General features: G+C 36.9%; 2 protein-coding genes across 2 annotated transcripts; both read right to left on the bottom strand.

The window, feature by feature from the left end:
• Window positions 1-2,317: 2,317 nt before the first annotated feature.
• LOC100765191 (olfactory receptor 52A5) lies at window positions 2,318-3,268 on the bottom strand. Its single transcript, XM_027408020.1, has one exon. It carries the CDS (start codon window positions 3,266-3,268, stop codon window positions 2,318-2,320), a length of 951 nt encoding a protein of 316 aa, XP_027263821.1.
• Window positions 3,269-10,523: 7,255 nt separating this feature from the next.
• LOC100765480 (olfactory receptor 52Z1) lies at window positions 10,524-11,489 on the bottom strand. The gene has a single exon (XM_027408021.1). It carries the CDS (start codon window positions 11,487-11,489, stop codon window positions 10,524-10,526), a length of 966 nt encoding a protein of 321 aa, XP_027263822.1.
• Window positions 11,490-21,632: the final 10,143 nt, after the last annotated feature.

The following is a 21,632-nucleotide window of genomic DNA, read 5'->3' as shown; positions in this document are numbered from 1 at the left end:
GTTATATTTAGGAAGTGATCTCCTGTGCCAATGAATTCAAGGATACTTCCCACTTTCTCTTCTATCAGGTCCAGTGTAGCTGGATTTGTATTGAGGTCCTTGATCTACTTGGATTTGAGTTTTGTGCATGCGGATAGATATGGAACTATTTGCAATCTTAATAGAAAGTCATTATGGACTTAGGGAGAAACCTGGTTCTAGGGTAACTCCCAAGAACCAACAAGAAGGACCTCAAACTGGCCTACCCCTATAATCAAATTAATTAACACCTCAACTGTCATCACAGAGCCTTCCTCCAGTAATTGATGGAACCAGACTCAGAAATCCACAACCAAACATCAGGCCAAGCTCTGGGAATCCAGGCAAAGAGAGGGAGGAGGGAATATATGAGCAAGGGAGGTTAAGATCTTGATGAAGGCACAGACAGAGACAGCTGGACCAAACTTATAGAAACTCTTGAACTTTAGACCTACAACTGTGGAGACTCCAGGGAACTGAACTAGGTCCTTTGTATGTGGAAGACAGTTGTGAAGCTTGGACTATTAGAAGGGCCCCTGGAAATAGGACCACCGATACAAACATGGTACATGAGCTAGCTTGTTGGAGCCCACTACCTATGGTGTGATGCCATGCTCAGCCTTAATGCATTGGAGATGGTCGGCCCCTGCCCCGACCTATTGTTCCAGACTATGTTAACACTTCATGGGAACCCTTACCCATGAGGAGTGCACTGGAGGTGGGGTGGGGGAAGGCAAGTGGGAGTGGGAGGAGGGGATGGGAAATGGGAAAAGATATAGGAGGGAGAACTGTGGTTGGAATGTAAAATGAAATTAAAAAATAAAAAAGTTACTTTTTAAAGCTATATTAGGACATTAGCTTAATAATTAAGTATTTTCCATAAGCAATTTTCATAAATCCTTAATTTTCAATACACTACACACTTTGTGCACTTTCCATACCTGGACCAGATTATTCCTTTAACCCCTAATTACTCCCATTACTTTTATTTTAAAAGTATTATATTATGAAATCCAGTTATTTTAATGTTTTAATTATTTTTTGAGAAGTCCATACAAGATATTTGCTTATATTTTTCCCTCAAATAACTCTCCCCTGGTGCTCCCTATTCCCCTCTCATTATTTTATTTTATTGGATTGTGAGATAGCCGCCTTACATTTGCTTTTTGTTGTATATACATTCTCTATGTTGTCCTTCCTGTCCAACTTGGTTTGCCATTATTATTTCAAATATACATTTTCCTTAAAAGTGGTAGAGTAAATTCATACTTTCTAAATGAATAATTTCAATGTTTACTTAGCATTGGATTCTATAATTGTCAAAGAAATATTATTGACTAACATCAGAAAAAATTTACATGGTCTAAATAGTGTCAGGTAGTGCCCTAAGCATCTCATACAGAAGGACAGCTAACACTCAGTTCTCAAATGATAACATTAGGCAATTTTTAGATATAGCCAGCCCCTGTATTCATTTAGTCTTTCTTTTCTAAACTTTAATAAAACTAAATTTTCATTGAAATTGAAATTCAATAATTTCTGTAGTTCCAAGAACATATCCCCTACATAAGTTTACATTTTTGTTTCTGTTTTCCTGAAAGTGTCTTTAAGGACATGCCAATTAAATACCTTCCTTTGCATTATTTCTAGCCATTATAGTTTTGGATTATCAATGAATAAATTTGTGTGCAGCATTTATTATGTATTATATTTACATTGGTAAGCATTTATATAAAATCCATGAAAAGATAAATGATTCTAAATTTACCGTGTTATAGATTGGCAACATAATTAGGAAATGGAACAAAGCCCAAATTGCAAGTGCTTGTTGGGTTAGAAGTTTAAGGGTACTGATGTACAAAGTCATCCTTTGGGTTTACCTGAAGCAAGTGATATTGTCTGCAGTTTCTTGTTAGAGCATCAACATATTCCAAGAACAAGTAAATATAAATTCACAGACACAAACATTGAAAAAATAGGCCATGAGTTTGAAATTGAGCAAGAAGGGTTATATGGGCAGACTTGAAGGGAGGAAGAGAAGGGGAAATTATGTAGTTACATTATAATCTCAAAATATAAAGCAAATAATAATAGTTTGAAGTCACAGCATCAGTGAATTATCCCATTATATGTGAGTCAAAAGGTTGTATTATATTTAACACATACTTCTATAGATCATAACTATCTGAAATTCACATGCTATCACACACTATCCAATTTGTAGAAGACATAGAGTTTAACTCATTCAAGTTGCTACTTAGAAACAACACAACATTTCAACACAGGGAGTCACTATTGTTCACAGAGGTTTCTTGGAAAAAAGCATCTTCAGGACTTGCTCACGGATTTGTTTAGTTTTAACACCATAGACAATGGGGTTGAGAAAAGGTGGGACTAACAGGTAAAGATCTGACAGGAGGATATGCACATAGCTGGGTATGTGAGCCCCAAACCTGTGTGTGAAGAAAGAGAAGAAGCCCAAGAGGTAGAACTGTAGGAAGACACAGATGTGAGCAATGCAAGTGTTGAAGGCTTTCAATCGAGCCTCCTTCTGGGGCAGCTGGAAGACAGTGATGAAGATTCGCACATAGGAGAAGGTAATGAAGACTATGTCAAACCCTAAGATGGCAAAGGCAACAAGGAGGCCACATACCTTGTTGATTCTGACATCTTCAGCTGCCAATTTCACAATGGCCATGTGTTCACAGTATGAGTGGGAGACAATGGTAGTTCGGTAGTACTTAAGGCGGCATTTGATGAGCAATATGGATGGGGATACAAGAATGAAAGCCCTGATTAGTGCACCAGCTCCAAGGTAAGTCGTGAGTTGTGTCGAGAAGATGGTGGCATGTCTCAGGGGGTTGCAGATAGCCACATAGCGATCAAGAGCCATGGCCAGGAGGATGCCTGATTCTGTTGCTTGGAATGAGTGGATGAGTTCCATTTGCAGCAAGCAAGTATCAAAGGAAATCTGTGGCATATGAAACCAGAAGATGCCCAACATTTTGGGGAGAATGCATGTGCTAAGAGCAATGTCTGTGACTGCCAAAATGGCCAAGAAAATGTACATGGGTATGTGGAGGCTCTTTTCACTTTTGATTATAACTAAAATGAGAGAGTTCCCAATCAAAGCGATGATGTACATGACACAGAATGGAATTCCAATCCAGCACTGCACTGACTTCAGGCCAGGGATCCCAACTAGTGTTAACATAGAAGGCATGAAGACTGAGCCATTGAACATGAGCATGGTGAGCTCAGCAGAAATATGTAAGGGCATTCTTTCTTCAACTTCAGCTTCATACTTAGAGTGGATGCATTGGATATAAGAGGAATTAATTTATTATCAAAATATATTCTAAATAAGTGAGGAGTATAGTATCCTTCTCATCTTAACCACTCCTCTCTAATCTTGTCTCCCTTTTCATGGGTATTTAAAAAGGAACCGATAAGTTCTAAGTTATCATTACATTTATTAGTGAAATCAAAATTGCTTTGTGTCTTTTTTCTTCTCCAAGAACACTAGACCCACAAAAGCCCTTTTAGCTTATTATCTATTGTCTGTGCATTGTTAGGGACTTCGAAGTGCAAATCATAGAATGAAGATATTATATAATCTCATATCAGCCTATACTAGACACTAACAATCCACCAGGGTGGGGGCATTCCCAGTCTTCTCAAAAGAAGGTTAGATTGTTCTAGAACATCTTCCAGTCCTATAGTTCTACTACTTCTGGCATATCAGGTAAGTCTCTTCCTAAAAGACTTTCTAAAGCTACATCCAAATTAATCTTTGGAAAGTTTGGTATTTTCTTAAATCCAATCATTTATTTTGCACATCGTACCAATCCTGTGAGAACTTTTAATAATGAATAGTTGATCAACTTCAAGAAAGAACAAACACATTTATGTGACATGAGAAATATATATATATATATATGTATATATATATATATATATATATTATATTTAATACTCAGGCCTGAGTATTAAAATTTTCTAAATTCTCTAAATGCAAAACAGAAGGCTATAGAAGAGCTTATCCTGTTAAACTAAAGGGTAGACAGGCATTTCTATAAAATAGACTACTATTTAACAATGAATAAAAATAAAGTTCTAATTTATGCTAACACTGGGATATATACTGAAGACAGAGACACAGGCTGAAGACAGAGGCTATGAGTTTGCTTTTATCTTCTACTTTCCCACTCATGGTACAGAACCTCAAGCCCCACCCCGAGACTCACCTGAAGCTGTCTGTTGAAACACAGCTCTCATACTGTAGGATCTTTGTGATAGTTCAATCAGTGAAGGATAAGCATTTTATACCATAGTATGTCTCTAAGGAACTGAGTTTTTCTAGTCCCTGGTGAATCTTACAGTCACTCTACAACAAAGGTGAAAAGGGAAGTAGACCATGACTTCAGGTAGCTTAGTGGTGGAGAGTTAACCATCATTTAGGAAGCCTTACATTTATTTCTGGCCGTGAAAAAGACAAAGGAAAACAGAAAATGTTTGAGAAGTAAGGTAATTAATTAGCTAAAAGATGCTATTTATCAGAATATTTTTCTTTCCCTAACTTCTCTATCCCTTTGGATTACAGAACCAAAATTACCCTTCTTATGAAAGCTAATGACAGGACAACGTCTTTTCTTAGATGACAAAATCATGTGCAAGCACTTATTTTTAAAATAATGACTTAAAGGTGAAAATAAAAGCACCTTGATTATGTCATACTCCTTTGAATTTTCAAGAATTATCTTAAAATGTTGAACAGTCTTCAGAGGGATGAAGTACTTATTCCCTGTGGAAATCTCTTAACTGCCTATATTACACAGGACAGTTACATGTTCACCTTTCCCAAAGCCAGCAGAATTTCTGTTTGTTCCTTGATGAATGTGTTGGGCATGAAGGTTTACAAGTAAAGTTAGGCCATGCCCTAGGGGGAGACACAAGAGTTTGAGGACAAATGAGTCAGTGTCAACCACACTGAGAAAGAAACAAGGCACTTTAAAAATGTGATTCTGGTGCAATCAATATTTCTTTTCAGACGCATAAATGAGGCTGGCTTGTGAACTTCAATCAACTTTTAGCACCTGAAGTCTTCCACTTGAACCTGAGTGAGCTTCTGTATGTAAGCCAGCTCTCACTACACTGTTCTCATAAAATTCTTGAACTGGTGCTAGGCAATTTTGTCAAAATTTTATAGCACTTATGATATCAGTATACCTAGAACTAATATCATGGCCAGTAAAAAGACTTTAAAAGTTGAACTTTCAAAGACAAAGAGTAAAATCTTGATTACAAGAGACTGTGTGGACAAAAAATTGAAAAGATATATATCAAAAGACAAAAATTTTTATTTGACATATCCAATAAGTTCAAGTGGACTAAAGCTAAGAATAGCATGTTGTGCAATTTTTAAAATTTATTGATTTATTTTGCATACCAACCACAGTTCTTCCCTCCCCCCACCTCATTTTAAATTGCTTAAATTTTTTTTGATTTGTATCAAAATTAACATATTAGGTGATACACATGTTCAATATTTAGGTATCTCCAATTTATACCACACACATAGATCAAAATACACTGTATGCTTTAGACATTCATTTTAATATCTTTTGTGGTAGAAAGGGGCCTTGAAGTTGGGTTTCAAGAGATGAAAGGAATAAGATTCCCATTTTCTGCTCATGTAGGAAATATGCTATGAACCCTGACCTCTTGAATTTTGCTTTAGAGATGATCTATAGTATGTGTCTGGGCTACCTTACACACTAAACTTTTGAAAAAGGTGACACTGCAACTGACATCAGAAACACAGAAGATAGTAAATAACAATAAAATTATAAACAATTATATATCAATGATTGAATAACCTAAAAGAAATGGATAACTTCCTTGACAGACTTAACATATCAGAACTGAATCATGAAACACTAAGCCTGAACAGACAAGAAAGAGAATTGAATCAGTAACATAAAGATATAAAGTCTCCCATAAATAATAGATAAATGGATAGATAGATGATAGATAGATAGATAGATAGATAGACAGATAGATAGATCAGACTGGGTATGGTGGCTCACATCTGTAATTCCTCACTTTGGAAGTTGAAGATTGCCAATAAAACATAGGTCACAGAATGAGATATTGTCTCAATAAATAAACAAAACAACACAAAATAAGAGAGTCAAAACTAGATGATTTGTCTTCAATGCTGAATTGTATCAATGACACATTTAAATACCAATTTTTCTCAAAAAATATATCAAAGTAGAGGAAATATATAACAAATTTATTTTTCAAGACCAAAAGAGACAAAGATACTACAAGAAGATTAGTTATAGAAAAATATTCTTTTTTACCCAGATTTTTTTATTTGAATTAGAAACAATATTGCTTTACATGACAATCCCAGTTCCCTTCTCCCTCCCATCCTCCCCTATCACCACCCCCAACTAAAACCTTACCTATCTATCACATATCCCTTCTGCTCCTCCTGGATGATCAAGCCTTCCATAGGGTATCATCAGAGTCTATTGTATCCTTTGGGATAGGACTTGGCTCAGGGAGTATTCCTCTATGTGGAATCGGCTCCCAAATTCCACATCTATGCTATGAATAAGCACTGAACTACTATAGGAGGTCTCATAGATTTCCATGGTTTCCTCACTGAAACCCATGTTCCTGGGGTCTGGATCAGTCCCATAATGTTATCCCATATATCAGTCTGGGGACAAGAGTTCCACGATGTTCAGGTCAGCTGTTTATGTGGGTTTCACCAGCCTGGTCTGGACCCCTTTGCTCTTCACTCATCTGCATCCAGATTCCAGTTCAGTTCAGTGATTAGTTGTGGGAGTCTGCTTTTACTTCCACCAGCTGCTGGATGAGGGCTATCGGGTGGCATATAAGTCAATCATCAATCTCATTATCCGGGGAGGGCATTTAAGGTAGCCTCTCCTCTGTTGCTTAAATTGTTAGCTGGTGTCATCTTTGTAGATCTCCAGAAATTTTCTTAGTGCCTGATTTCTCTGTAAACTTATAATGTCTCCCTCTATTATATTATCTTTTTAACTTGCTCTCTTCTGTTCTTCCCCCAACTCAACCTCCATCATGTCTTCCTCACCCCTCCTCTCCTTCCCTTCTCATTCTCCTAGCTCCCTCCCCCCCCTTCCCCATGCTCCCAGTTTGCTCAGGGGATCCTGACCCTTTCCCCTTCTCCAGGGGACCATGTATGTCTCTTTAGGGTCCTACTTGTTTACTAGCTTCTCTGGCAGTGTGGATTGTAGGCTGGTAATCCTTTACTCTATGTTGAAAATCTGCATATGAGTGAGTACATATCATGTTTGTCTTTCTGTGATTGGGTTACCTCGCTCAGAGTGGTTTCTTCTAGTTCCATCCATTTTCCTGCAAATTTCAAGATTCCATTTTTTTTCCTGCTGAATAGTACTCCATTGTATAAATGTACCACATTTTCTCTATCCATTCTTCTGGTGAGGGGCATCTAGGCGGCTTCCAGTTTCTGGCTATTACAAATAGTGCTGCTATGAACATCATTGAACAGATGTCCTTGTTGTGTGAATGAGCATCTTTTGGGTATATGCCTAAGAGTGGAATTGCTGGATCTTGTGGTAGACTGATTCCCATTTTCTTGAGGAGTCGCCATACTGATTTCCAAAGTGGCTGTACAAGTTGGCATTCCCACCAGCAGTGGAGAAGTGTTCCCCTTTCTCCACATCCTCTCCAGCATAAACTGCCATTGGTAGTTTTGATTTTGGTCATTCTGACAGAAGTAAGATGGCATCTCAGAGTTGTTTTGATTTGCATTTCCCTGATGGCTAAGGAAGTTAAACACTTTCTTATGTGTCTTTCAGCCATTTTAGATTCCTCTATTGAGAATTGTCTATTTAGTTCTGTACCCCACTTTTTAATTGGATTGTTTGGTGTTTTGGAAACTAGCACAATTTGTAACTATTGTGATTTAAGTTTTGTGCATGGTGATAGGATTGGGTCTATCTGCAGTCTTCTACATATCTGCAACTAGTTATGCCAGCACCATTTGTTGAAGATTTTCTCTTTGTTCTATCATATAAATTTGGATTGTTTGTCAAAAATCAGGTGTGTGGGTTAAATGGAGAGAAACTCAACACAATTCCTCTAAAATCGGGGGCAAGACAAGGCTGTCCACTTTCTCCATATCTCTTCAATATTGTCCTTGAAGTTCTAGCTAGAGCAATCAGACAACAAAAGGAGATTAGGGGAATACAAATCGGAAAGGAAGAAGTCAAACTCTCACTATTTGCAGATGATATGATAGTCTACATAAGTGACCCGAAAAACTCTACCAGGGAACTCCTACAACTGATAAACACCTTCAGCAAAGTGGTAGGGTACAAGATTAACTCAAAAAAAAAATCTGTAGCCCTACTATATACCGAAGACACATTGGTGGAGAAAGAAATCAGAGAAACATCACCCTTTACAATTGTCACAAACAACATAAAATACCTTAGGGTAACACTAACCAAAAAAGTGAAAGACCTGTACCATAAGAATTTTGAGTCTCTAAAAAAAGAAATTAAAGAAGATACCAGAAAATATAAAGATCTCCCATGATTTTGAATAGGTAGGATCAACATAGTAAAAATGGCAATCTTGCCAAAAGCAATCCCCATCAAAATCCAAACACAATTCTTCACAGACCTTGAAAGAACAATTCTCAACTTTATATGGAGAAACAAAAGGCCCAGGATAGACAAAAACAACCCTGTACAATAAAGGAACTTCTGGAGGCATCACCTGACATCAAGCTCTATTACAGAGCTATAGGTCTGAAAACAGCTTGGTATTGGCATAAAAATAGACAGGTAGACTAATGGAATGGAGTAGAAAATATTCTTATGAATATAGATGTAACCATTCTCATCAAGACGCTAACAACCAAAATGAAGGGACACATTAAGAGAATAGTGCTCTGTGATAAAGGGGGATTTATACATGGGCTGTAGCAATAAATCAATGTTCACACTTGAATTAATTTAACACACTTTATTAAAATTCAGAGATACTTTCATACACTTCCATTAATTATGTGAGTTTATTTTATGGAATTTATCATCATTTAAAGATATTTCTTTACAGTTTGGTTAGAGAAAATTTCCCACCAAAATAAAAGTTATATGAGACAAATAATCCCTAAACAATATTATTTTCAATAGTGCAATGTTAAAATTTCATTTTGGGGCAAGGTGTGGTGACACACACCTTTAATTCCAGCAAGGGATACAGAGGCAGGTGGATCTTTGTGAGTTTGAGATCAGCTTGATCTATTTGGTGAGTCTCAGGCAGGCCAGGATTATATAATGAGACCTTGTCCAAAAGAAAAAAAAAGCTTTCCCTTTAATTCTTGGAAGAAGAGAAATAAGAAGAGGAAGACTTTAAAAGCCAGAGGTTGGATAGAATTTCTGGGACATAGTGTCTTCTGGACATGGAAGGACAGAAGGACCTTGCACTCGTGAATTATAGCAGCTGTGACTGCCTGCACAAGTCCTGCACAGGATCAATCATACTTCAACAAGCACAGGAGAGAGGCTCATGAGACCCCACCCTATCTGAGGAGCTTTGGGTAGGAGATGGCCATTGAGGGAGGAAGAGGTCGTTTTTGTCAGCAGTGTGGCCTATAATACCTTGCTTTATGGTTAGAGCTATTTGTCTTCTTTCTTCTCACAAGGAAATAATACATGAAAGCTCATTCACAGATCATTAAAGCATTTGGTATTTGTGAGTCTGCTGTAAGTATATGAGAATGTTTACACACATTCTCATATGTGTGTGTGTGTGTGTGTGTGTGTGTGTACACAAGTAAACAAGATAGCAACAAACTCTTAACAAGTTACAAAAATGTTTAAAAGCTCATTTTTAATTTGTTTTTTATTTTAAATTAGAAACAAGCTTGTTTTACATGTAAATCCCAGTTCCCTCTCCCTCTCCTCCTCCCCTGCCCCACACCAACCCCTATCCCCTGTCATTTCTCTTCTAAATGTTATTGTTCTGTTCTTTTGTATAAATCAAATCTTTTTTTTACATTTTCATAGGTTTTAACAAAAAATGGAAAGATACTTAGCAAATTGAATTATCATATAACATCAAAACAAGTTCACACACATGTATGTTGTCTGATTAGAGCCTTTTCCAGTGTACAGTATTCAGTATGAATATTTTAATGAAACTTCTGTTGGATTTTCTTTTTAACTATTAGGCATGGGATTTTCCAGTGATGTACTCTTGTAGAGCTCTATTTACACCAGGATGCCCCCTTAATGTCTTAGAACAGAAATCCCCAAAGCATATGTGGAAAATTAGATCTTATAAAACGCAGGTGATATCATATTTTGAAAGCCAAGAGCTTCCAGATAAATTTCATTACTCCTATTTTCACAAAGCAGACATTTAAAAGGAGAGTTTTATTTGGGAATATGCACCCTTCAGCACTGGTTGTCATTTTAACAGCATGTACTCACTGAAGAGAAAAGCAAAACCACTCTGTCTTGGATTTGTTTGGTCTTTACCCCATAAATGATTGGGTTGAGCATAGGGGGCACCACCACATAGAGGTTGGCCACAAGGATGTGGATGTGGCGAGGGATGGTTTTGCCTCCAAAGCGATGGGCAAAAAATGAAAAGAATGCAGGTGTGTAGAACATAAGAATGACACAGATATGGGAACCACATGTGTTAAGGGCCTTATATCTGGCAGCCCAAGAAGGGATCTGAAACACAGTGTGAAGGATCATAGTATAGGAAATAATGATGAGTATTATATCCAGCCCTGTAGACAGGAGGGCCATCGTCAGGCCGTATATGATGTTGACAGTGATATTGTCACATGCCAGTCTGGCAATGCCCATGTGCTCACAGTATGAATGAGGAATTATGTTTCTCCCACAGTACAGAAGTCGATACACCAAGAAGATGAATGGACCACAGATGAAAAAGCTCCTGACCACAGCTGCTGTACCAATCTTGCCAATGACTGAGGAGGTGAGGATGGTGGTGTATCTCAATGGGTAACAGATGGCCACATAGCGGTCAAATGCCATGGCCAGAAGAATAGCAGACTCTGCCACAAAGATGAAATGTATAAAGAACATTTGGGACACACAGCTACCAAAGGATATACCCCTGGAATGGAACCAGAAGATCGCCAGCATCTTAGGGGCTGTAGCTGTGGAGAGCAGGACATCTGCTAAGGCCAGCATGGAAAGGAAGAAATACATGGGCTCATGGAGGCTTCGTTCAGTCACTATCAGGAAGATCAGGAGGACATTGCCTATGAAAGCCACAATGTACATAGAACAGATGGGGATGGCTATCCAGGTATGCAAATCTTCCATTCCTGGGATTCCAATCAGAACATACCACACATCCTGTGGACTTGTGTGATTGTGAAAAGTAGAGGCCATTTTCATTGTCTGTACAAGCCCTGATTCTTTAGCAAACACAACAAGGTTGAAGATTGAGGAGTACAGTCAGGGCTGAAAGAGGTCTGATCATATTGTTCCCTAATATTTGCATCTGTGTGAAAAGCATTAAAGAGGATTAACTAGCTTAAACATGCACTCCTTTTATCAAGGTATTAATTCTTTCATCTTGAAAGAAATGGTTATCATTTCATAAGTGTTTAATATGTATTTTAGCATCTTACATATATAAGCTTATTAAATTCTATAATAATCTTCTGGAATAATCTCTGTAATAACCCATATAGCTTCCACACAATTACTCTCATGGACAGAAAAGGAAGGCTCCAGAAGCTTTGAGTCTTTTTCCTAGAACTCATTGAATCCAAAAGTCTGGCACAGAAAATCTGAGAGTTCTGATTTTAGCCATCATCTACTAATATATATATAAATAAAACTAGACACAGAATATGCACACTATCAAGTCTGTCACTCATCACATCCCTAAAGAAAGTAGCTATAAAACTGAGATTTGTTACCCGTGAAATAAAATTTGATAAGGTAGATTTCAAGCCTTATAATACAATATTCCCTCTTTATGTTAAATGATCAATAAATTGATGCTAAGACTTGAATTATCCATTGGAATTATAAAAGTGAATTAAATGTATCTGTCTGCCTACTAATCTAATTTTCAAATCTATATGAGATTTTAAAAATCTAAACAATTTGCAACCTCAGATTTTACTGGTCTCTGAAATGCACAAGAATACTATGGAGTTAAGAAAAATTATTATACTACATTAAGTCATTATTGAAAATCAAACAATACACCTTTGTATTATCAAGCAGAGCACAGAAGCAAGTGGTGATATCTACATAAATCAGATAAATCCACTCACACATTAATGACTGTGTGGTCCTTTAATAAAAAGAAGAAAGGTAGTTTGCTGATTACAAGTTCCGAATGAGGAGTTAACAGAAAAGGCCAAGACATTGCCACACTGTGTATATGTACAGATAAAACACAGTATAAACATCGATATGAGATTTGTAATTCATAGACACCTCCAATATTCTCCCAGAACTTTTATCCAACAAAAGGTGGTGAAAGGTTTTACTCCCTAAAGGACACATGGATGTACAAAATGATTATCTCACAATCTGCGGAATAAAGAACAATCTTTGCCAACTGTACATCTAACAGGGAATTAATACCATGTATACATAAAGAAAAAATAAAAAACTAATATGCAACAAGAAAATCATCCATTGAGTATGCAGGCTATTGGACTGAATGGACAGTTACCAACAGGGAAAAAAGGCAGTAAATGTTTGAAAAAGTGTTCAACATTCTTATCATCAAGGAAATACAAATGAAAACTCCTTTGAGATTCCACTGCACCTTAGTGAGAAAACTGAAGCCATGGCATTCACAGGAAAGTGAATGCAATTGGAGATTATTATGTTAAGCAAAGTAAGTCAGACCCAAGCAAAGACAAATTTTGCACAATTCCTGTAATATGTAGAATATCATTTTAAATTTACATATGAGAAGTGTGTGTGTGTGTGTGTGTGTGTGTGTGTGTGTGTAGATCATCAAAGTAAGGTTAGTGCTATGAGACAGGATGAAGTTATATAAAAAAAAGCAGAAATGGTGCTAGAGAAGATTGTGGAATACCTGTGTTTAGTAAGAGAAAAGAGCCTGACAAGGGTGGGTGGAGCAGAAGATAATTGAGGATAGTGAAGATGCGAAGTATAATTATACAGAAGGAACTATGTATCATGATACAGATACTCAGAACTAAGCATAATGATATAGCTAGATGAGTATGTTACAATAAAACACTTTGTGTGTGGGTAACCAAAAACACTAACTAAACAGGAGCAGCTGGCATTTATATCTTGATTCCACTACAACTGAGAACTCTAATTGTGCACCAGCATGCTGTATTGTTGCCACTTTTCATTTTCTATTAGCACAAAATACCCTCCCTTAACTGATTGAAATATTAGACATCACTTATTTAATTATACTTAAATAAGGCACAGTCAGCCAAATTGGCCTTGCCATAAATTGGCATGAAGTTCTTTAAAAATAATAGACACCTATGGATCTTCTCCCCTCCCATAAACCAACTGGTGAATGGGACTGTGCAGGACAGAATGGTCTCCATGAAAGAAACTGGGGTAAAGACAGAAGGGAAGCAGACAGATCTGGGCCTTCAGGTTTTCTTTGTTTAACATTTATTGAATGTTAGCCACCGCTGATCTTTTGTTTCATTTGTTTTTCACTGCGATACTAAGATTTGTAATTACCTAAACTATTGATCTGTGCTCCTTGTAGTGTTGTGCCATGACAATATTGATGTTGTATTCTGTCTGAGGCTTCACACCATTGTACTTGACCACCACCAGCTGAGAGAGATGTACTTGGCTGTGTGACAGAGACTGTTGTTTTGAAGTTTAATCCTGTTGCTAATAAATTACCTAAAAATTTAGCACCATTGTGAATGCATTCTCAAGTTAGCATTTGATGAGAATAACTACATAAGTCAGATAAATCTCTATTGCAGCAACATATGACATGAGGGCACTCATAAAATTACCACCATTAAGACAGAAAAATAATCGCTACTTCAAACAAATTTAACTTTCTGAACTTCAGATTAAATTTGTTTAGTAGCATACCCCCAAAACTCAGATACATTATCTTATGCTAGCTATAGTAATTTGTAGTGCAAAATCATCACTTGTTTTTATAATATCCAGTGATGGGAGCATTGCTTTAAAGAAGACCATTATTTCTACCCAGTCACTGGTGTAAAACCTTCATAATATTGAAGATTTAACATCTCTGATATTCGACTTTTCACTATGCATCCAGACCAGCACCTGATATTATAATGCTCAGTACATTTTGTGGAAAATATTCATTCATGAATCTGCGTATATGTAAGGATTATTTTTACTAAACTTTTAAAACAACTAAGACTTATTTACCATTATGAAATTTAATGTGCCTTGACAGCAAAAAAAAAAGCCATTGTATAAATACAATCTAAAAGGGGAAAATTCTTGTCTGACAACTCAATTACTGAACATAAAATAGAATTACACCAAGGTTGCAGATCAACTTGACTAGAGTTAAATGCTGTATCCCATACGTCAGAACTGCAGAAAGCACCACAAGTTCAAGAACTAATGAGGACCTTCTGCCATTTCCTGGTTTTCCTCATGTCCTCTGCTGCAAGCTTCTATTGAGCATAACTGTGTACTTACTTGCTTCTGTTAGAAGTTGGACGATACTTAACGGATTAGGAGAAAAGACAACAGCAAAGAGATTCCCAAAGCCCAGACAGAAAATCTGGACCACTTACTTATATCTCCTTTTATGTTTCTCTTGGGACCTAGATGTTTAGCCCAGGAGCAGTAAGTTGTGTCCTACCACAGGAGAATTGCCCATCTCTGGCTCTTCCCCTGAGAGCTTTCCTGCCTTCTCTTCCTCCTCAGTCTGAGAAACATTTCCCCTAGTTACCATTCCTAGACACTAAAATTCACACGTGTGCTGGGTTTTTGCTTGTTTGCTTGTTTGTTTGTTTGTGTTTTGCGTGCCAGAGACTTAGTTGTACTAATATAGTCATAACCTGATTGGTAGAGGCTTCTACAGTAATAGGGCTCTAAGTACTGTGTGGGGCAGAATGCTGCATGGCTTTTAGAAGCCACTATAATAAGTGCTATTTTATCTTGTGTTTCTTCAAATCTTAAGGCCCTTTGATTTTCATTCTGTTGCCTAGGTCACGTGATAGGATTAGTCAGAATTAGAAGGCTCCAAAACTGTAGTAAGATAGCATAGAAATCTTTTTGGCCTTTTGAATATTTTTATTATTTTAATTTCATTAAGAGTTTAATTTTTATTTTTGTAAATTATGTGTGCATGTGTGTAGGTTACATGGAGGCCAGAGACATCAGGTTCCCCGGAACTAGAAGTAAAGGCTACTGTGAGCTGCTATGATGAGGCTAATGTGAATGCTTGGAACTGAACTCCAGCCATCTCTCTATCCCAATTACCCAGCTTTCTTATAAAGACCAGGACCACCTGCCTCAGTGGGCTGGACCCTCCTGCACCAGTTAATAATCTTCCAGCAGTATGCCCACAAGCCAATCGCATATCTGTGATTCTTCAATTGAGTCGGATGACTCCAGGTTGTTTCAGGATAACAATTAAAGCTAACTGAAACACACCATTTCACAGGCTTTTAAAAATAATTCCTGTAAAGATCCCCTCGCATACCGGTAGGGGGCAGAAGTGTTCCATTACTTTCTTTTTCTTTCTTTCTTTTTTTTTTTTTCAAGGATACTTGAAGCAAGTCTGCTTTTAAATGTGGTCAGGTGAGCTAGGGTTTTGGCATGGCTGAAAAACATAGATAAGAACCTCCTACAAGTTTTTCCAAAGAACTGGGGTCTTAGAGGTTCCAAATATGCTGATAGCAGACAGAACAGTTGACCACAAACTTAAGGAACTCTCAAATACCAGTGTGCATTGTTATGGCTATTATTTTGTAAATGCTCTTTTAAGTTACTCGTGTTTTCTCTATTATTTTATTCACTGCATATTTTATGTCTATAAAGAATATGCTAATCTTAACTGAAAACTATTTTATATTCTATAATATATATTATAATGTATTGTTTTCTATTTTAATATATATTTAAAATATATCTTATATAGAAACATGATAAAATATATATGAATAATACATCTATTTAACTGTAGCCATCTGCAGGTTCTGAATAGCTTCCACCAAAATTTAGATTATTTCATTTTTGAGGGAGAAAAATGCCCAAAACACTCACTGGAGAAAAGGCAGACTCTTTAGTAAATGGTTTCAGGAAACTGTATTTCTACCTGTGCAAGAATGAAACTGGATTCTCTCTTTCACACAACACAAAATCAATTTCAATTTTATCAAACACCTTGGTGTAAACCCGGAAGCTCTGAAATCTCTAGAGGAAAAGGTAAACACTCCAAGAGACAGGCATAGATGAGGACTTTCCCAATAAGACTCTGGCCCCCCACACCAACTTTGACAAAGGGGACCTCATAAAATTTCAAAATATCTGTTCAGCAACAAAGACTGCAAATGAAGTGAAGAGGTTACCCACAGGTTCCGAGGAACTCTTTACCAACTGTACATCAGGCAGAACTTTAAAAGATGGGCTGTTTGATTCACAGGTGTGTCTTTAACCATAAGTGCTCTATTACAAGAAAGATAGGATCAAGAACCTTCTGTGTTGTTCTGGTCCTATATATATATATATATATATATATATATATATATATTCCAAGCTCCAAAGATGACTGGGAAGACAGCTCAAAGCTCACAAAACCTGTACAACTCACATCCTGGCTTGTTGTATGATCCTGTATATTCTTTCTGTTATTTGCATGTTTGCAAGGCATCACTCACCCCTCTATTATGCTATCATAGTTAATGTGCACAAGATCCACTCTGATAAACATAGTGACTAATAGCATCAAGGCCCAGAAAAACATTTCTTTTGAAAAAGTCAGAAACCCAGTGTGTTCTCAGTCAACTCATCTTGACTAGATTAATTAGGAAAGATTCAATACTAGCCCCTGGACATCCACATGTAATTATGAAAGGCTCAGTACTAGCCCCAGGACATCATGTGAATCCCTTTTCTCATTTAATTATAAGAACTTAGAAGGTATATTCATTTTAATGTCACTGAAAACATCAGAAAATACTAAAGAGATCTAGAAAATAGATTCAAGGTAAAAACAATTTTCAAGGAATTCTGGCTCTAATCTGTGTAGGCGCTGTGGATATTCAAGTGTCTGTGTTCCATATTAATGTGAATAATGATGTGACTAGTACTATTTTGTGGCTGCCAAAATGTGGGACTTATTTCCATGTAAGGAACCAATTATACTTGACTTTCAGATGAAAGAGAATTTTCTATATTCCTATGATTTATCTGCTCTTTATTCACCTTCACTTTTCTCTCTTAAATAAAGTCAATATGGGGGTGAAAGATCAGCTGGATGCTATGAGTTTTGCCACATCAGGACCTTAACCTTTTACCACCAGCTAAATAGATCCCCGTTGATGCTCATTAATTTGGTGTTCAGCAATGTTTAGTCATCATTTTCTTTTCTTAGTATTACATTAGAAATCCTAGTGATGTTTAAAAGTGGGAAAAACAAGGGAAGTTATGTGGGTGTGTCTAACAAATACAACATGAGGTGATGTGAGAGAAGACTGAAGTTAAATACCAAACCCAGTTTGTACCTATGATAAACTCCTCCTTAATTTAAAATATTTTAAATAAAATTTTTCATAAAAGGGGTGACCTTAAATTATCAAATGATATGGCTTGCTTTCCATTTCCATTTGTAGCCTAGTCATTTGATCCTCTGAGTTATCAATATTTGTCTCTCCTTCCTCTTTCTATGTAGCTGGCTGTTCTGTTTAGCCTTTTCCCCTTTATTACCTCTAGTACTCAAGGGTACTGAATCAACAAGTTCTGTCAGGATGAAGTAGCAGTGAGTAGTGCTTTCATATCAACGCATCACCACATTGAGGACTGTCTTTGATGATAAGGAAGGCTAGCTGTGAAGTCGCTACATCATGCTTAGCTTCTTGCTTTTTGAAGAGAATTAGGAACTTGTTCTCAGAATTAATCTTGGTGCACTAAAAAATCACCAAGGGTCCTGTATTTTTTTCCTCCCAGTATGTACACTTTTTATTTTCCTAACAATACATGAAGTAAGTGAACTATGCTTATTTCGGTATGCTGAATAAAATTTCAGTTTCTGAACCTCACATGGGGAGTTTCTGATTAAATCAGCCCAAGCACTAAGAATTAACAACTGGCAGAAAACAAAAAATGATACATTTTATAATGGTTCAATCTACAGGTATATCTCTTAAGTGACATGTACTGCCTCTTATCAACCTGTATTTCTTTGTGGCATTCTAAACCCTGACAAAAGTGGGCAGTGAGCCCAACTGCTGTGTTGAAGGCTTGTTGTTTATTTATCTCTTTAATTTGAACTAATAAAAAGAAAAAGATAAATGGAGGCACATGACCCTGAAAGGAAAAATGCTGCTTTCTAATAAGACCCACAAGAATTGACTTGGTCTTGGAACTTCATCATCATGTCTCATTGGCTTCAGAAAAACAAAAAGTTGTGTGCTTAGCTTATGAATAGAATTTATGAAGAGTAAATCTCATGAAGAGCCCTATGCAGGCTCTACAGTGCTTTGGGCTTATGAACTGATGAAGCCTCTGTTCCTGCAGTGACCAAGCTCAGCTAGCTTGTGTCTCTGTATTTGCATTATGCAAGTCATTATGTCTCTGTTGCAGTATCATTCACCACCCACCACCACTACAAGTAAATAAATAAAAAAGGGAAAAAAAAGAAAGAAAGTTCACTTGTGTCAGTTACTGGGTAGATTGTGAAAATCTTCAGTTCCATAGGAAACAAGAAGACATTGCTTCCAGAATAAGTGAATATGACTTTCATATTGGCAGGTATGGGATCGGAGAGACCCACATTTTATAAAGCAGCTTCACTCTCTTAGCAGGAATGCATTTTTTTACCCAGTATTCAGGTGGTCCCTATCGTCATTAACCTGATTTAGATTACGGCTCACTGTGAGGAGAGGACCTAGTGTTTTGCCACATGGAAAAAATATCAGTGAACTAATTCCAATAACAGATTAATATGCAAATATATAAGAAACTCATATAATCCACTAAAAAGAAGATTGAAAAAGGAATGAAACGGGTATTTTTTCAAAAGAAGTCACACAAATTTATGAATATATGAACTGTATTACAACAAATATATGAAAAGAAATTCAATATCAGGGAAATGCAAATCAAAAATCACCAAGAGATATCACTTTATTCTGCTATAATAGCTGTTTTCAAACAGGCAAAAGAGATGTTAGGCCGCCGGGTGCACGCCTTTAATCCCAGCACTTGGGAGGCAGAGGCAGGTGGATCTCTGTGAGTTCGAGACCAGCCTGATCTACAAGAGCTAGTTCCAGGACAGCCTCCAAAGCCACATGGAAACCCTGTCTCGAAAAACAAAAAAAGAGATGTTAGGGCATATGTGAATGTGTGTGTGTGTGTGTGTGTGTGTGTGTGTGTGTGTGTGTGTGTGTGTATGAAGTTAGCAGTTTTGAAGTTGGCATCCTTGCAAGGTATTTTTGTAGATAACAGATTCCTCGGTTAAAATTAACTTCATGTTGATGGTTTCATCATGTGACCTCATAATAGAGCACTAATTATTCACCAGGTATCATATACATGAGTCTAACAACATTGCCAGACTTGTAGTAGAATAGAGGGTAAAGAACACTTGAAACTCATATTTTGTCTCCAGAATTTAGCATATCCAAAAGGTTCTGAAGGGGGAAATGCAAGTGTGAGGTATTACCAGTATTAACAGGAACAATGACATAGCCAGGAAAATAAAAATCAAACAAAAAACAAAAAAACCTCATCAGAAAGAAGTTCTGAGAGATGCCAACCTTCAACCCCTTCATGGATATTCAAGACAAACACATTGGGACAGAATGTAATTCTGTTTGCTGTGAGCTCATAAAAGCTCCATAAGTTAGCAATGACTATCTGGGAACAAAATGTTCCTTCTGCTATTCTCCCTAGTCCTTCATTTACCCTGTATTCATATCTGCTGAACTGTGAGAGCTGTGAGGATGTGGAGATTCGTAATCATTGCTATTGGTAGAGGTCAGAGGCAAGGGCTCAAGAGCTCCTCTTTTTTCTGTGTCCAGCATATCTCTGTAACATAGTGGAGTTGTCTAAGACAAAAGAGGTTAAGAGAGGATGAAACATGCCTGTAGAAACACATGGAAAGAAGAAAACTTTTAAGAGCAGTGAGAACTTCAGGCAGAGAAATTATGAAAGTGAAGTCTCTGAGGTACCAGGCATTAAGTGGAGAGATAAGAGACATTTGTGAAAAAAACTAGAAATTTTTTTTATTATAAAACAGAGTGAAAACCTATGTTCTAAATCAAGCCCTAACTTAAATTGTTTCTGAGTGACAAGGAATGGGCATCAGGAAAGGTTTCCCCATAGTAGCTGTTTACCATCTTATCACCTATCACAAAGTATCAGGTATCACTTTATTAGCTCAAAGTCAAACTGAATAACCTTAGCAAAATACTCATTTCTTTTTTATATTTTATTTTTGAATGATTTTATTTGAAATAGAATGACATGACTTTTACCCTCACACCAGAGTGTCCCAGTTACTTTATATCTTCTTTTATATAAATTTTTATTTAAATTAGAAACAATCTTATTTTACATATCAATTCCACTTCCGTCTCCCTCCTACCTTCCCATGCCCCCGAACAACCCCCTATCCCATCCCTCATCCACTCTCCAGGGAGAGTGAGGCCTTTCATGGAGAATCAACAAGTCTATCTCATCATTTGGGGCAGGGCCTAGGCCCTCCCCTGTGTATCTAGGCTGAGAGTATCCCTTCATGGGGAATGGGCTCCCAAAGTCCATTCCTATACTAGGGATAAATAGTGTTCTACTGTCAGAGGCCCCATAGACTGCCCAGCCTCCTATCTGACATCCACATTCAGGGGGACTGGTTCTATCATATTCTAATTGCTTCACATGAGTCCTTCCAAGAGACACAAGTTAAAGACAACACTGCAATGAAGCAAATTGTCTTTTATTAGACAGAAGCCAAAAGCCCAAAGGCCCTCATCATTCTTCTCACAATTGAGATTTAATTTTGGTATGTGGTACTTATCTAGAAAATTGTCCATTTTCCTCAGTGTGTGTTTTATGTCCTCCTTTTCATTTCTGATTTTGTTAATTTTCATCTTCTCTCTCTGCCTTTTGTTTAGTGGTTCCTGATCATTTACCTAGATTTTCTATTTTCACAATTCACTTTGTGTTTTCTTTATTTCCTCTGTTTCAGATTTCATGTCTTGTATTATTTCCTTCACTTGTTTAATTGTTTTTTTTTTTTGTTTTGTTTTCTTTAAGGAATTTGTGGATATCTTCCAAAATTTTTGGTTGTCTTTTCCTCCATTTCTTTAAGGGAATTTTTTGTTTACTCTTTAAAGGCCT

The sequence above is a fragment of the Cricetulus griseus genome, chromosome 3, assembly GCF_003668045.3.
Source record: "Cricetulus griseus strain 17A/GY chromosome 3, alternate assembly CriGri-PICRH-1.0, whole genome shotgun sequence".
Taxonomy (NCBI): Eukaryota; Metazoa; Chordata; class Mammalia; order Rodentia; family Cricetidae; genus Cricetulus; species Cricetulus griseus.
The sequence above is the reverse complement of the archived record's forward strand: the minus strand, read 5'-3'. Positions and strand labels throughout refer to the sequence as shown.